General features: G+C 40.8%; 1 protein-coding gene across 1 annotated transcript; it reads left to right on the forward strand.

Annotated features, from left to right (window-relative positions):
* The first annotated feature begins 1358 nt into the window (after positions 1–1358).
* Positions 1359–15936, forward strand: LOC137290932 (uncharacterized). The gene is made up of 6 exons (XM_067822142.1): positions 1359–1569; positions 2576–2759; positions 6740–6958; positions 7766–7859; positions 8249–8359; positions 13330–15936. Exons 1-6 carry the CDS (start codon positions 1480–1482, stop codon positions 13409–13411), a joined length of 780 nt encoding a protein of 259 aa, XP_067678243.1. The 5' UTR covers positions 1359–1479; the 3' UTR covers positions 13412–15936.
* The last annotated feature ends 761 nt before the right edge of the window (positions 15937–16697 follow it).

Below are 16697 nucleotides of genomic sequence, written 5' to 3' on the forward strand. Positions count from 1 at the left end.
ACTCACTAAATTTCCTGAAACTCGGTACATGAAGTGAAGGACAATATTACTGAGGGCCATACACCCAAATTTGAATGTGAAAAAGATGGCTCCTGTCATGTCTGGCTCCTGAGTTTCTTGTTGGCTAGTGTAATTGGCGTGATAACATTTTGAAAGGGTGCACTGTACTACATGGAGTGAAAAATGTAGGGGAAGTCATCACCTTTCATCGTTTGAACAAGACGATTTTCTTTTGGCTTGTGCAATATTTACAAAACTATACAAATAGCTAATACAAAACTGTATTGAAAAGGCTGACTTTCCTGCATGGAAAGATAATGTCATCTAGTGAGCAAGATAAAGGCGGTGCTACTAAATGGTAAAAGTCACGATCATTGGATATGGACATGCTTAGATAGTCCAGCCAATTTCATTCATTTTGTGGTTGGTTATTTTAGCTTCTAAATTTACACATAATAAACATATTCGAATCAATATTCAGAAATACAAATGGCATTTCAGTAAGTGGTTAATAATGGTGGCTTAATGGGGTCCTGCAATATCTCATAATATAGCCGAGGCAACAGGAGGGATGTAAACTGTTACTGACTCATGCTGGCATACAGTATTTCACGAGACAGCCGTGTGAGAGATTCTAACGACGTTTGAGCCATATTCCAGTCATTCACTGTTCCCTTGAATCACGAAGAGACGATCGATGTTGTTTAATTCTCATCTACTGGCTTTATTTGCTGCAGGTAGTGCATCGACTAATTATCATTATGGTGCACTTAGTGTTTACTAATTTTGATCGTTTATTTGGGTGAACGCGTTCAATTTGTTTGAATAATCTTTGTCTTTCATGAAGAAATACTTTTTTGAAAAATGCCGGTAGCGCTTACTCCAACGGGTAAAACAAATTTACCTCTGTTTAAAGAATAAATTACCACCTATTAGAAATCAGCGTTGAAATGACATTATGTGTAAGCATTACATGGGTACAGTAAGCATCCCAGTTTTAGCTGTTATATTGAGGGATAAAACTATACGTTCATATACTACCCAGTAACTCCAATGCACTTGTAAAGGGGGAAATATTGTTGGGAGCTTAAAAATAGTCAAATGGACTTTATAATTAGTAACTGAATTTTGCTCTCCCATTAAGTGCAGTGTAATAAAGTGAAGTTCGTCCCCGTCCTGTATATTACTGCTCAAGTAAAGCTCGCAGACCCATGTGATTAGTTTGTGCGATTGTTTCAAATGCGCAGCCGTTTGGACGGTCTTATCCATATTGAATTAGATAGAAAGATCCCAGCCCTGCGAGGCGCAGAGAAGGCTACAGCTGCATATAGATTGGTTTAAATGCACTCACGTGATCCAGCGCCATGACAGTTGTCCGTGGTAATTATGACGCTATAATACCCCCTCTGGTGAGGGTTGATATATTTTGCATATTTTTCAGCGCCTAAAAACGGATTGACACTTTGACATTTCATAACAATGGGAAGTGCTAGTAGTGGTCCGGCTGTCGGAGTGACGGCCAACCCACGCGTGGTGTATAATGAGACACTGTCAAAGAAGGAAAATAAGGTAAAACTTAAATGATTGGCTTCTGTCAGTCACAGCGTTCATGTCGACTACCCAGTACATTGGAATTATTAATACTCGCTCAGTCTCTGGGGATCATTTGTTAGTAACATGGTCAGTCGACCAAATAAATACATGCAGTTGTCATGTCATGTTAAGTATACTTTTCCTTCCTTTGGTTTGGTAGCTTATAAAATTAAGAAGCAAATTATTAATTGGCCATAGATTTCAACACAATTTGAACTATTTCTACCATTTCGTTTTTACATGCATATTAAATGTAAAAATTGTAAGTTGTTTTTCATGAAATATTTCTATGCAAAGTACACATATCAGTAGCCCCACTGTGATGATGAGCCTTAATTGTCTGTAGACTGAAAATTCTATTTTGGAGACAACTTAAATGTTCAGTACAAATATAAGCCAGTGGTCTATTTCCCTATCATCATATGCTTTGGTTTTTTTTGTGGAAATGAATCTGATTCCACGTCTAATAATGTTTTTAGTAAGCTATACACTTTGATTGTCAAATGCTTGTTTTTAGCTTGTAAAAACTTTATCTACATTGACGTTCTAGACTGCTGACTAGATCTTTATCCATGTAAGCTGTGGTGTTGGTAACAGACAGTACATGTCTATAATCATTGGAAAGTCTAGATAATTTCTGTTTCCAAAACTTACTGAGATATACTGCTCACCACTATATTATATTTCACTGAGGTAGTTTAACAAATGTTTACTGTTTTGATCCACCTCCTCATCAGGCCAGGTAAACAAATATTTGCATTTCTTATTACATCACATTTTTTATGACAGAGGAGGGAGAGGGAATAGTATTCTTATTGGCGATTTCTTTTGCAGGTGACTAGTCCATAAGAGTCAGTTTGATTATTGTGTACCATATGTAGCAATTCAGGCTCGTTAGAGGCAAGATATTTGTATTTACTGGCCATGGGTACAGCTGCAGTACATTTCCACTGGTTCCTCACAGTAGCTTGTCTGTCCGTAGGCCTCAGTGATGGACTGCCCTGTCTTGGTTGATGTACAACATGGAACTATACGCTACCGCTGTGGCACCTATGATGGGGAACCAGCAGACAAAACAAAAAGGATTGAACGGCCATTTGAAGGAAAGGACACAAATTTCAAACACCACTATTTCTACCATGCAAGACTGAATGATTTCAGTCAAGGTGAGATCCTCCACTCACTGACACAGTATTCAGTTAAACCCAATTTGAAAATCCTGCCATGATATCACTGGAGTATTGCTAAAGGTGGTGTAAAACTAAACTCACTCACTCCATCTTGAAAAGCTTTGATACATTATCCGATATGCCTGAGTAAGAGCCTGTCTCCTAAACTGTTATTACATGTACTTCTCCGCATCAAGATGTGTGAATACCTCCACAAGATATTTTATTAAACTCAATATCAACCTTGACCACTAATGATAAATGAAGGAAGAACAGTCAAACACCAGTCGGTCCAAGATAAAGGGATGAATATAAATTCTTCAAGTTCAATATAACCACAACTATGACTGAAGAAGGGCTACCAAGGGAGCAAACTTTTACTTTGAGATAACTGTGTAACACATCAAAGTTCAACACAACAGGATGTGGGTGTACTTGAGCCAGATCAGGTTGTTTGTTTCCAAAAACTATTGTTTGGTTTCAATTATTCCTTAACTTGGAACATAAATACTACACGTAATGAAATGAAACCATGCTAAACACATATGATCCATGCGTGGTAACTCATTTTTCTATTAAAAACATGGTGCTCAGATATGAAAAGGTGAATAAAACTGCAAAACATATATATGGCCATCTTTTAATGTTTACATTCAAACCAAGCTTATACCACAGTTTCAGTCAGTTTCACTATGGGATAAAGAAGCCTGGCATGGATTTGTTGTTTGGAAGGGTGCTTCAGGGATTCCCTCAGATCTCAAGGCAGACTACTGATGTTGTATCACACTTAATCTCTTGACAGGTCCCCCACAATGATTCACACATTTAGGGACGATTATCACAACCATCAAAAGATATCACAGTTATCAGTATGTTAGGTCATCAGTAACCTGTGACGCCCTCCATAAGGGATGAAGGAGATCGGGCCTTGTATATGTATTGTATTTTTGTGTGTTACAGAATGCTTGAAATTAATTGATGCACCCTGAAAATATCTCGGATTGTGTTCCAATGAGACATGAACTCTGTCATAGCAGAAATTGGTCTGTACCATGGACTGCTAGACGTGGTGTGAGTTTATGGCATAAGTAAATTCATTATTGATATGTGTTAGAATATGTGATTACATGTTTTCGATATATAGCACACCTGTAATAAACTGTAGAGGCCATTTCATTGGCCAGTTTAGGTAATCACATGACAACAGAATGCAGGACTACTATTTTCATTCATAACTTTTCCCTTTGGATACAAATTTTAAACAATTCCAGTTACTGTCATTACAGTGAGAAGTTTAAATTTCAGAAATAATTTTAAAAAACATTTTTAGAAAGTGAATTATGTTGTAATTAGAATACACACAGTGTCATGTTTTACATGTATATACTTGTCAGATTTTAATTGTTTTAAATTTGTGCCAGTTTTTCAGTCCTACAACAGTTCCTATCAGTGCACTACAACCTTGCCATATTTATATATATGCTATATTTAGTGGGCAAATCAAAACAAAACAATGGTTTTAAGTTAAAGTACATTTAATAAAGCCAGCATTTGGGACAATGCCCCAGCAGCGTCCATGAGAAGCATGAAGAGCACGTGTCAGATGGGCAGAGGGGTAGGAATAGCACAGTTCATAAATACAGCAGGAGTACATCATGGAATGTCTCAGTCATGTCAAGTCTCTGCTCACGAATGCTCTATGGGATTTAAGTCAAGCGTGCTGGCCATGGAAGTACCTGTATATTCTGGGCATTTAATAAAGTTCTGGACAATTTGCCCTGTGTGGGGTCTGGCATTGGCGTGCTGCAGAAGTGTTCCCTGTTATTGTTGGCGAGAAAATGGTATTACCACGGGTCATATCTCTATCTTGGAGCGCTGAGCGTTCAAGTTTGAATGTGTTATGACCAATCGTGTACATTGATTCCCCCAAATTCCTCCCCACACTATCGCCCCGCCTCTTCCAAAAGGATGGACGTATTGGACACAGTTCAGCTCTAGTCTTCTTCCCTGCAACGGTATACTTGCACCCGACCATTATTATAGAACATTGTGAACCGGCTTTCGTCTGCAAACACCACAAACAACTTTGTACCAGCCAGCGACAACATATCATCCTTGCCCACTATAATCGACAATGATGATGTTCCTGGGTCAGTGGTATTCCACACAGAGGACATCAAAATCTTGATACCTGCTGCAGGTAGATGTCATGGAACGGTTCGTTGACTGATGACATGTCCTGTAACTCTTGCTGTAATTTCTGTTGCCGTGATGACCCATTTGGCAGTCTTCCTTTGGGGTCGTCACACATGATCTGCCTGATCGTGGCCTACCATGGGTGCTGCCAGTCTGCTTGTAACAATGGGACACCCAGATGATGGTATCACTTGTACAATTCAAGGACCTTGCAAGACTCATCCAGAATTATGCAGGGTGTTAGATCTCTATTTCAGTGTGGTCTTCAAGACTCATCCTGAATTATGCAGGGTGTTAGATCTCTTTTTCAGTGTGGTCTTCAAGACTCATCCTGAATTATGCAGGGTGTTAGATCTCTTTTTCAGTGTGGTCTTCAAGACTCATCCTGACTTATGCAGGGTGTTAGATCCCTATTTCAGTGTGGTCTTCAAGACTCATCCTGAGTTACATAGGGTGTTAGATCTCTATTCCAGTGTGGTATTCAAGAATAATCCTGAGTTATGAAGGGTGTGAGGTCTTTATTTCAGTAACATTAAATACACATTTATAAGCTAGAAGTTACATCATCCATTTCTGTTGGAGTACTCCAGACAGTATCGATGAACTTCAGATGATTTTCTGATGTTTAGGTTTCAAACAGAATTATGAAGTTCCATAATGTCTATGCCTTTTCAAGTGCAACAGATTTTGTGCTTTGAATATGTATGGTTTATCTAGCAGCTTGTACAGTTTTAGTTGCTCGTCAGAAGTATCCATCAGCTGGTTTAAACAGTTTGGAAAACGATCTATACCTAAATGAGAGTTACAAGGAATGCATTTCCCGCATTGCAAGAAAGGGCAGCTAAAAAACATTACAGCTTAGAATAATGTCTACCAAAAAAATGCCCTCAGAACCTCAAGTGAAATTGTCACCTTTATTTTTCCCATGCCTATTCAAATTTTACTTCACCAGTTTTTACTAATTGTTGTATTCTACATCTGCAGGGTAAGTCATCACATTTGTCTACATCTAACATCTCACACATTTGAAGATATAAAATGTTAAACTTTTTTGTGATGAAGGTGCGATAGAAGATTGATTTGTTTGAGAGTGTACATCTTGAAACATTTTTTTTTTGTAAGAGTACATTTACACTTTTCTCAAATGCTTAATGGCTGACTTAAAACAAAAAAGAACCTTTGAGCCTACATGCAAACCAACTATATTGGCATGAAACATGAAAAGAAAAAAATAATATTTCAAGTTCAGTTTTTAATTTTAGTGAAATGTGACTGGAGAGATAAGTATCTGGTAGTGTTTTACTTGAGAACAAAGCATCACACAGTTTAGAGCTACAGTGAAACTATGAATAGTAATTGTTGTGGCTAAATCTCATTTTGAAAGCACATTTACTGGTAATTGAGAATGGGTCAGAAATGGAAACAAAAGTTTTCAGGGATCTAGATTATGTGGCTTATCTGCTATCAAAAAGTTTTAATTTTTCTTAGAAATTTGTTCATTGTTAATGGTAAAGTTGAACTGCAATGGATGATATCGAGATGTCTAATTTTTGTGCTATACTAAGATCTTTCTACCCCACACCCCAACTCCCACCCCCAAAATTTACTCTGGAACACAAGGAGATTTCATGGACTCTAGTTTGGTATCCATACTGTTTAATTTAACACATTTACATTCTACCAACCCCCAGGTGCATGTTGGTGGACAGTGTAGTGTAGGTGCCATCGGTGGTGATATAGTGCTGCATGTGAGGAACTGGAAGGGGCTTCTCATGTTGCAGGTGCCGACCCGAGCAAGGAGGATGCATACAAGTTCCTGTATGTCACCAAGGGCCCAGCCAGGGTGAAGCAGAAGAAGCTGTTCTATGTGTATGGCCGTGGGATGGAGGCTAAGGATGGCACAAGGGTCAGGCCCACACAGACTAAGGAGGAGGGCAGTGATTACTCCTGGCCCGGACTCAGAGTACCCAACCACCTCTACTACAAGCTGACATTCACTGGTAGGCTTTTCAACAACAAACATACTGACAAGGAAGCTAAAACTGCCATTGTGTTCTGACCAAATGGACAATGTAGTAGCCAATTAAAATATTTTTACTCAAAATGTGCAGCTCAGTATGAAGGTGAATTGCGCATTGTGCAGGTTTGCTGTTAAATGGGTCAGTGTGCAGCTGAGTGTGCAGGTGTACATGTGAAGCTCTATATTTAGCAGAGATGCCAACCTCTATGATTTTATCATGGTTGCTACAAATATTAGCTTCAGACTATGCAAATATGACTGCACTAGATATTCTATGAAATCTAAAGAAAATTCATTAAAATTGTGCAGGTGTGCAGTGCAATGGACAGGTGTGCAGCTCAGTGTGCAGGTGTGCAGATTCAGGGTGAATGGAGGATGAAATGGGGTTACCTTCAGTTTTACTGATGTCACTGCTTGTGACATTTTTAAAGAATATTGACACACAGACTTTACCACTTATTGTATTTGCTGTCTAGATTTGTAGCACAAATACCTGGATTGTATTCTGAGACTTGCATCTGAAGGAGTTGCCATGAGTGAGTTGAAGATGTGGAAGTAATAGTTTGGGACTCAAATTATGTGGTAGTAGAGTAAAATCTGCCAAGCTTTGAGGAAATGATGGTGAATGGGTTCCCCTTCTGTAAATACTTGCAAACACCTTTACCTTATCACAGGTCTCAAACACATGGCATCAGAACAAGAACAACAGCATTATAAAGTCAAGATTTGGCTTTGTATGACAGTATGTTTAAATGAAATTCCTAGACACCATTCTGTTGTGCTACAGATGAGACAAGGGTTGAAGACAGTGGTGATCCTGTAAATGAGGATGATAGAACTATAGCTGATCTCCAGTCCACTCCTGACAAGTCTTGTATCAGGTAGGTAAGACATCAATGTTCTGTTCAGTTCATTGGGGGTTTAATTTCCACTTCTGTGAAGTGGGGTTGGGAGGAACAGTTTCTTGTCCTACTATTTTAGTTATTTCATATTGCCATTTGGCACTGGTCACCCTGGACATGTGCAAGGATACAGTTGATAACAATGCCAGTGATTTGTTGATTTAATAACACTTGTCACCACACATCCAGATAAAATCTTTTTTATGTTACATGCATAGGTACAATAATGAACTCTCTTCTAAGACAAGAGTAATGTATTCATGACAAATAGGTATTAGTGAAGCATGTTTAGATCTGTCAGCCCAAATGTGCTAACTATACATAAATAGTGAAGCTATCAGTCGTGATCTGTTGTTTTCATCTCCTAGATTGATGCTGACAGCAGAGGAAAGAGCCCGAGATGTCAAGGCAAAAATTGCAGTGAAGATCCTGAAGGCTGCCAGTGACATTCATATCTGCTACGGGAATGTGGAACTGAGGTCAGTTCTGTCTCCAGTAGTAAGAGGTCACTGCTTCATGTATGTTGACTGTGTAGAATAGGTACAGGCTCTGTCTCCAGTAGTATGAGGTCACTGCTTCATGTATGTTGACTGTGTAGAATAGGTACAGGCTCTGTCTCTGGTAGTATGAGGTCGCTGCTTCATGTATGTTGACTGTGTAGAATAGGTACAGGCACTGTCTCTGGTAGTATGAGGTCGCTGCTTCATGTATGTGGAGTGTGTTGAATAATTACAGGGCTGTTATATGAACGTGATAGTTTGCCTGTAATGTGATCCCCATAGTTGAAACTGTTAATTGTTTCCCACTTCTATAAACACAATAGAAGTGAGTGACCTATTATGTGATACCCACACAAGTGATCATTTAACTGTAATGTAATATGAACATGACAGTGTCTTTACCTTGTGTGGCTGTGTTCCTTGATGTGGCTGCATTTACCTAAGTACCCATGTTGCAGAGATGTGGGTATATTCACCTTAGTAGCCATGTTGCAGAGATGTGGGTATATTCACCTTAGTAGCCATGTTGCTGGATGTGGGTGTATTTGACTTGAGAAGCCATGTTTCAGAGATGTAGGTGTATTCACCTTGAGTAGCCATGTTGCTGGATGTGGGTGTATTTACCTTGAGTAGCTATGTTTCAGAGATGTGGGTGTATTCACCTTAGTAGCCATGTTGCAGGAATGTGGGTGTATTTACCTGAGTAGCCATGTTGCTGGATGTGGGTGTATTTACCTTGAATAGCCATATTGCAAGAATGAGGGTGTATTTACCTTGAGTAGCCATGCTGCAAGAATGTGGGTGTATTTATCTTGAGTAGCCATGTTGCAAGAATGTGGGTGTATTTACCTTCAGTAGCCATGTGGCTGGATGTGGGTGTATTTACCTTGAGTAGCCATGTTGCAGAATTGTGGGTGTATTTACCTTGAGAAGCCATGTTGGAGGATGTGGGTGTATTTACCTTGAGTAGTCATGTTGCAGGGATGTGGGTGTATTTACCTTGAGCAGCCATGTTGCATGGATGTGGGTGTATTTACCTTCAGTAGCCATGTTGCATGGATGTGGGTGTATTTACCTTGCGTAGCCATGTTGCATGGATGTGGGTGTATTTACCTTGAGTAGCCATGTTGCATGGATGTGGGTGTATTTACCTTGCGTAGCCATGTTGCAGAGATGTGGGTGTATTTACCTTGCGTATCCATGTTGCAGGATGTGGGTGTATTTACCTTGAGTAGCCATGTTGCAGAGATGTGGGTGTATTTACCTTGAGTAGCCATGTTGCAAGAATGAGGGTGTATTTACCTTGGGTAGCCATGTTGCAGAGGTTTGGGTGTATTTACCTTCAGAAGCCATGTTGGAAGATGCAGGTGTATTTACCTTGAGTAGCCATGTGGCTGGATTTGGGCATATTTGTCTTGAGTATCCATGTCCCTGGCTGTGGCTGTATTTACCTTGAGTAGCCATGTTGCAGGGATGTGGGTGTATTTACCTTGAGTAGCCATGTTGCAGGGATGTGGGTGTATTTACCTTGAGTAGCCATGTTGCAGGGATGTGGGTGTATTGACCTTGAGTAGCCATGTTGCAGGGATGTGGGTGTATTTACCTTGAGTAGCCATGTGGCTGGATTTGGGCATATTTGTCTTGAGTAGTCATGTTGCTAGATGTGGCTGTATTTACCTTGAGTAGCCATGTTGCAGGGATGTGGGTGTATTCACCTTAGTAGCCATGCTGCAGGGATGTGGGTGTATTTACCTTAGTAGCCATGTTGCAGGGATGTGGGTGTATTCACCTTAGTAGCCATGTTGCATGGATGTGGGTGTATTTACCTTAGTAGCCATGTTGCATGGATGTGGGTGTATTCACCTTGATTTACTTTGTTGCAGGGATGTGGGTGTATTCACTTTAGTAGCCATGCTGCAGGGATGTGGGTGTATTTACCTTGAGTAGCCATGTTGCAGGGATGTGGGTGTATTTACCTTGAGTAGCCATGTGGCTGGATTTGGGCATATTTGTCTTGAGTAGTCATGTTCCTGGATGTGGCTGTATTTACCTTGAGTAGCCATGTTGCAGGGATGTGGGTGTATTCACCTTAGTAGCCATGTTGCAGGGATGTGGGTGTATTCACCTTGGTAGCCATGCTGCAGGGATGTGGGTGTATTCACCTTAGTAGCCATGCTGCAGGGATGTGGGTGTATTTACCTTAGTAGCCATGCTGCAGGGATGTGGGTGTATTTACCTTAGTAGCCATGCTGCAGGGATGTGGGTGTATTTACCTTGAGTAGCCATGTGGCTGGATTTGGGCATATTTGTCTTGAGTAGTCATGTTGCTGGATGTGGCTGTATTTACCTTGAGTAGCCATGTTGCAGGGATGTGGGTGTATTCACCTTAGTAGCCATGCTGCAGGGATGTGGGTGTATTTACCTTAGTAGCCATGCTGCAGGGATGTGGGTGTATTCACTTTGAGTAGCCATGCTGCAGGGATGTGGGTGTATTCACCTTAGTAGCCATATTGCATGGATGTGGGTGTATTGACCTTAGTAGCCATGCTGCAGGGATGTGGGTGTATTTACCTTGAGTAGCCATGTGGCTGGATTTGGGCATATTTGTCTTGAGTAGTCATGTTGCTGGATGTGACTGTATTTACCTTGAGTAGCCATGTTGCAGAGATGTGGGTGTATTTACCTTGAGTAGCCATGTTGCAAGAATGAGGGTGTATTTACCTTGGGTAGCCATGTTGCAGAGGTTTGGGTGTATTTACCTTCAGAAGCCATGTTGGAAGATGCAGGTGTATTTACCTTGAGTAGCCATGTGGCTGGATTTGGGCATATTTGTCTTGAGTATCCATGTCCCTGGCTGTGGCTGTATTTACCTTGAGTAGCCATGCTGCAGGGATGTGGGTGTATTTACCTTGAGTAGCCATGTTGCAGGGATGTGGGTGTATTCACCTTAGTAGCCATGCTGCAGGGATGTGGGTGTATTTACCTTAGTAGCCATGCTGCAGGGATGTGGGTGTATTCACCTTGAGTAGCCATGCTGCAGGGATGTGGGTGTATTTACCTTGAGTAGCCATGTTGCAGGGATGTGGGTGTATTCACCTTAGTAGCCATGTTGCAGGGATGTGGGTGTATTCACCTTGATTTACTTTGTTGCAGGGATGTGGGTGTATTCACCTTGAGTAGCCATGTTGCATGGATGTGGTTGTATTCACCTTAGTAGCCATGTTGCAGGGATGTGGGTGTATTCACCTTAGTAGCCATGTTGCAGGGATGTGGATGTATTCACTTTAGTAGCCATGCTGCAGGAATGTGGGTGTATTTACCTTGAGTAGCCATGTTGCAGGGATGTGGGTGTATTGACCTTAGTAGCCATGCTGCAGGGATGTGGGTGTATTTACCTTGAGTAGCCATGTGGCTGGATTTGGGCATATTTGTCTTGAGTAGTCATGTTGCTGGATGTGACTGTATTTACCTTGAGTAGCCATGTTGCAGAGATGTGGGTGTATTTACCTTGAGTAGCCATGTTGCAAGAATGAGGGTGTATTTACCTTGGGTAGCCATGTTGCAGAGGTTTGGGTGTATTTACCTTCAGAAGCCATGTTGGAAGATGCAGGTGTATTTACCTTGAGTAGCCATGTGGCTGGATTTGGGCATATTTGTCTTGAGTATCCATGTCCCTGGCTGTGGCTGTATTTACCTTGAGTAGCCATGTTGCAGGGATGTGGGTGTATTTACCTTGAGTAGCCATGTTGCAGGGATGTGGGTGTATTCACCTTAGTAGCCATGCTGCAGGGATGTGGGTGTATTTACCTTAGTAGCCATGCTGCAGGGATGTGGGTGTATTCACCTTGAGTAGCCATGCTGCAGGGATGTGGGTGTATTTACCTTGAGTAGCCATGTTGCAGGGATGTGGGTGTATTCACCTTAGTAGCCATATTGCATGGATCTGGGTGTATTGACCTTAGTAGCCATGTTGCAGGGATGTGGGTGTATTTACCTTGAGTAGCCATGTGGCTGGATTTGGGCATATTTGTCTTGAGTAGTCATGTTGCTGGATGTGACTGTATTTACCTTGAGTAGCCATGTTGCAGGGATGTGGGTGTATTCACCTTAGTAGCCATGTTGCAGGGATGTGGGTGTATTCACCTTAGTAGCCATGCTGCAGGGATGTGGGTGTATTTACCTTAGTAGCCATGCTGCAGGGATGTGGGTGTATTTACCTTAGTAGCCATGCTGCAGGGATGTGGGTGTATTCACCTTAGTAGCCATGTTGCATGGATGTGGGTGTATTCACCTTAGTAGCCATGTTGCAGGGATGTGGGTGTATTCACCTTGATTTACTTTGTTGCAGGGATGTGGGTGTATTCACCTTGAGTAGCCATGTTGCATGGATGTGGTTGTATTCACCTTAGTAGCCATGTTGCAGGGATGTGGGTGTATTTACCTTAGTAGCCATGTTGCAGGGATGTGGATGTATTCACTTTAGTAGCCATGCTGCAGGAATGTGGGTGTATTTACCTTGAGTAGCCATGTTGCAGGGATGTGGGTGTATTGACCTTGAGTAGCCATGTTGCAGGGATGTGGGTGTATTTACCTTGAGTAGCCATGTGGCTGGATTTGGGCATATTTGTCTTGAGTAGTCATGTTGCTGGATGTGGCTGTATTTACCTTGAGCAGCCATGTTGCAGGGATGTGGGTGTATTTACCTTAGTAGCCATGTTGCAGGGATGTGGGTGTATTTACCTTGAGTAGCCATGTTGCAGGGATGTGGGTGTATTTACCTTTGAGTAGCCATGTTGCAGGGATGTGGGTGTATTCACCTTAGTAGCCATGCTGCAGGGATGTGGGTGTATTTACCTTGAGTAGCCATGTTGCAGGGATGTGGGTGTATTCACTTTAGTAGCCATGCTGCAGGGATGTGGGTGTATTCACCTTGATTTACTTTGTTGCAGAGATGAAGATGTTGTTGGTGAATATCGTGATGAGGCAGACAGAGGCAAGTGTAACATGGAAGTGGATCTCAGGTTCATCTAGACCTGGAGAGGGGACGCTCTCCTTCATGATGTTCTCCTCCATGAGAGAAGATAATGGACTCGTATTTAGTGGGAAATAGTGTTGTAGGAGAGATGGGGATTATGTAGGAAGAGGTGGGCATATATAGCTTGGGAGGTATATGTGGAAGAGTTGTGGGTACTGGGTTATGACTTGATCTGACATATGTTTGGGTTCATAGATTCTTCCTGGATATAGAAGTGGCTGAGTGTAGATCTACAAAAACAAGTAAGGGTCAGTATATAAAGACTTTAGAGCTGGGCATTTAATGTTATATTATATATAATGGATATATAAATAAAGGGTTGGTATACAGAGGTGTGGCTTGGTACACACCTATAGGGGCAGTGATACAGTGATAATTACGGCTATATAAAGAAACTGATGGGTTTACAGAAGTATGGTTTAGTACACAGTGATAGGCGGTGATATATAGACTTTGGTGAGGGTGTGTAGTGAATAGGGTGGGTATGCAGTAGTGAGTTTAGTATATATTGGTGGATATTTTGAGAAAAGGGTGGGTATAAAGACATGTACATTGAGAAAGGGGTAGGTGGTAATGTTGATGTAAACAGATGAGTGAGCCTGTGAGAAAGGGGTGGGTACAGAGAGAGGGGAGCTACAGTGAGTGAGTGAGTTAGTTTGGTTTTGCGCTGCTTTTAGCAATATTCCAGTGATATCACGGCGGGGGACACCAGAAAATGGGCTCCACACATTGTACCCATGTGGGGAATCGAACCCAGGTCTTCAGCGTGACGAGTGAACGCTTTAACCACTAGGCTACCCCACTGGTCCCAGCTATAGAGAGAATAGTATTGGTTTACATGGGGTTGGAAAAGGTGTAAACGAATACAGGCAGGTGACGGTGTTTATTTAGAAGTGCCATCAGCATTATACAGCATGTCCCTGACAAGTGTAGAAGTTGTCCAGCTTGACCTCAGCTAATCTACATATGCATGACCTGGGAGGCCAAATGGTACAAACAACTGGTTGACTTAACTTAATTGAATAGGAGAGCAGAGAAAGTTGTTATTGTTGTCCCGGAAAACAACTCTTCTGAAAAAAATCCCCAATCATTTCATGTTTTAATTAAATTGTTTTTACAGTCATAAGCTATCTAATTTGGTTTACTAACTTTACAATGTAAAGTCAGTTACTTTCAGAATCCGATTCACTGCTGCTGCAAACTGCCTAAAGAACAAGCATTAACCCATCTGTAGCTAATTGTTAGGACATTGGTAATGATTTCTTGACACTGAGATGTCAAACAGCAACCTTGTCTTGCCTCTTTGGACATGTTGACAATGGCACATCCTTTCACAATAATAGACCCAACCAGTTGTGTCACGGTCATGCAATGCATTAGTATACTCTTGATCAGATCAAGCTGAACACCCTGTACATCCATTCTATCAACTGGAGAACATGTCGTTCTGGACACTGTCATTAATGTTATGATCAGGAGTGAGATGTACATGATTTATGAGCAATTACTGTTTGACTTCACTTCTGTGAACTATGTTAGAAAGATCTTTTTGTAGTGTTATATTCAAGAGGCAGTTTGAAATAACAATTTAGATGATTAAACCATGAAGAAAGCTGCATAATTATTGCATGGGATTCCTCAAGGGAACATAAGCAGTGGTGGATTAGCCAATAATCATTTATGTCAGGCAATGGACAGTGTTTGAGAGACACTGCTCGAAGACATGACAATCATAATATGAACTTTGTAGTTACAGAAAGATTAAAAGGCAAATGGTGCAATCACTGAGTGATAGTTAGTAAAACTTGTAAATCAAGTTTGAATACTCCGTCCATAATTAATGTATTGATGGTTCTTTTTCTCATTCTACATATATTTTCCAAACCATAAAAGCAGCATTATAAGATCACTGCAAGCATACCTGTGATGTGGGACTATAATGAACTATGGCAGTGGTCGCTTGCAGCCATATATGTTTTGCCTGTTTTAAGATAAGGCAAAGCAATACTTTGTAGTAGATTGTTTTGACCACTGCGTTTTACCATCCTTAAACATAAGTTCACCGTATAAAAAGTTTGTGGTTCTCTTGTTATTACCCATGTCTTGAGGTAATCTGAACTAGCTCAGCAGTTGCCTTCAGATCAACCTGACAACAGTAAAACTGTTGCAACCATCTCAACACCAGAGTTGTCTATTATTGAAGGTCTGACAACTGACATGTCCATCAGTTAGCGTTTGACAACTGTATTTCAAGGTAATTGACAGCATGTGGCTATACCACCTGTGTATGAGCTCCAGTACAAGAATCCATTACTGTTAATTAAAGTATTATTCACAAACATGCTTGTTTGCCAGCTCCATCAGACCATGCATGAACTGTATTTCTGAATGGAATCATTCAGTGGCATAATTATTTTGAAACCTATTCCGCCATGGTCATATTTCATGTAAAGATATTTTATAAAACTTTTGCATTTCTTTTTTTATATTATTTTAATATCAATAAACATTTCAACATGTCTTCAACTTTGTCCTTACTTTGTGCACATTTCACCTGAATGATACTGTAATTGATGCTTCCTTTTCAGTCAACCACCCATTCATCATGAACGTTTCCACTGTTTAATTACCAGTGCTTGTTTATGCAGTGTGTTGTATTCTATCAGGATCAATACCCTGAGATAGGTGCAGTTAAAACCCTGAACAAAGACACACTGACATAAAACGACATTTGGATTCCGCTGTAAAAATCTTGTGGTAAGAGAGATTCAGTTGTGACAACATGTCATTACCTGGAAGCCTTGCTGGGGAATGTCCTGTAACTGTATATTATTCAGATAACCTGGTGCTGTAACACAGCAGTTAACTGAGGAAGATGTCTGTATCATATTTAGATAGAGCAGTTAAAAAAAAGTCGAAGGCCCAAATGTGACAAATGCGTTGTTGAATAATTATGATTTGAACGTTCAGAAACAAATATTTTTCTTAACTTATACAAGGGCACAAATAGGTAAGACATCAAGTAATTGCAACCCCAAAATATTTATTCAAGCACGTTTACACTTTCCTTTGATGAAATAACTTTCCACTGACCACGAGAACTATAAAGTATTCCTTAGTGGCGTTTTATGGACTGATGTTTATCAGGCTTCTATACAGACTGGGATTTGACGGTAATAATAACTGCATGATTGCACGGTCCCTCCAAAGCATGTCAGGAAGGTTGGGCCATTGCTGAAGACAATAATGACCTAATCACTGTCTGGTTGGTCGTATGGCGGC

Source organism: Haliotis asinina, chromosome 7 (genome assembly GCF_037392515.1).
Source record: "Haliotis asinina isolate JCU_RB_2024 chromosome 7, JCU_Hal_asi_v2, whole genome shotgun sequence".
NCBI classification, from domain to species: Eukaryota; Metazoa; Mollusca; class Gastropoda; order Lepetellida; family Haliotidae; genus Haliotis; species Haliotis asinina.

What these genes read in the sequence shown, in the direction of transcription:
- LOC137290932 (XM_067822142.1), top strand. Translation starts at nt 1,480, where the DNA reads ATGGGAAGTGCTAGTAGTGGTCCGGCTGTCGGAGTGACGGCCAACCCA. An exon ending in CTACAAGCTGACATTCACTG is followed by an intron (nt 6,959 to 7,765) that starts GTAGGCTTTTCA and finishes GTTGTGCTACAG; the next exon opens with ATGAGACAAGGGTTGAAGAC. An exon ending in CCTGACAAGTCTTGTATCAG is followed by an intron (nt 7,860 to 8,248) that starts GTAGGTAAGACA and finishes TTCATCTCCTAG; the next exon opens with ATTGATGCTGACAGCAGAGG.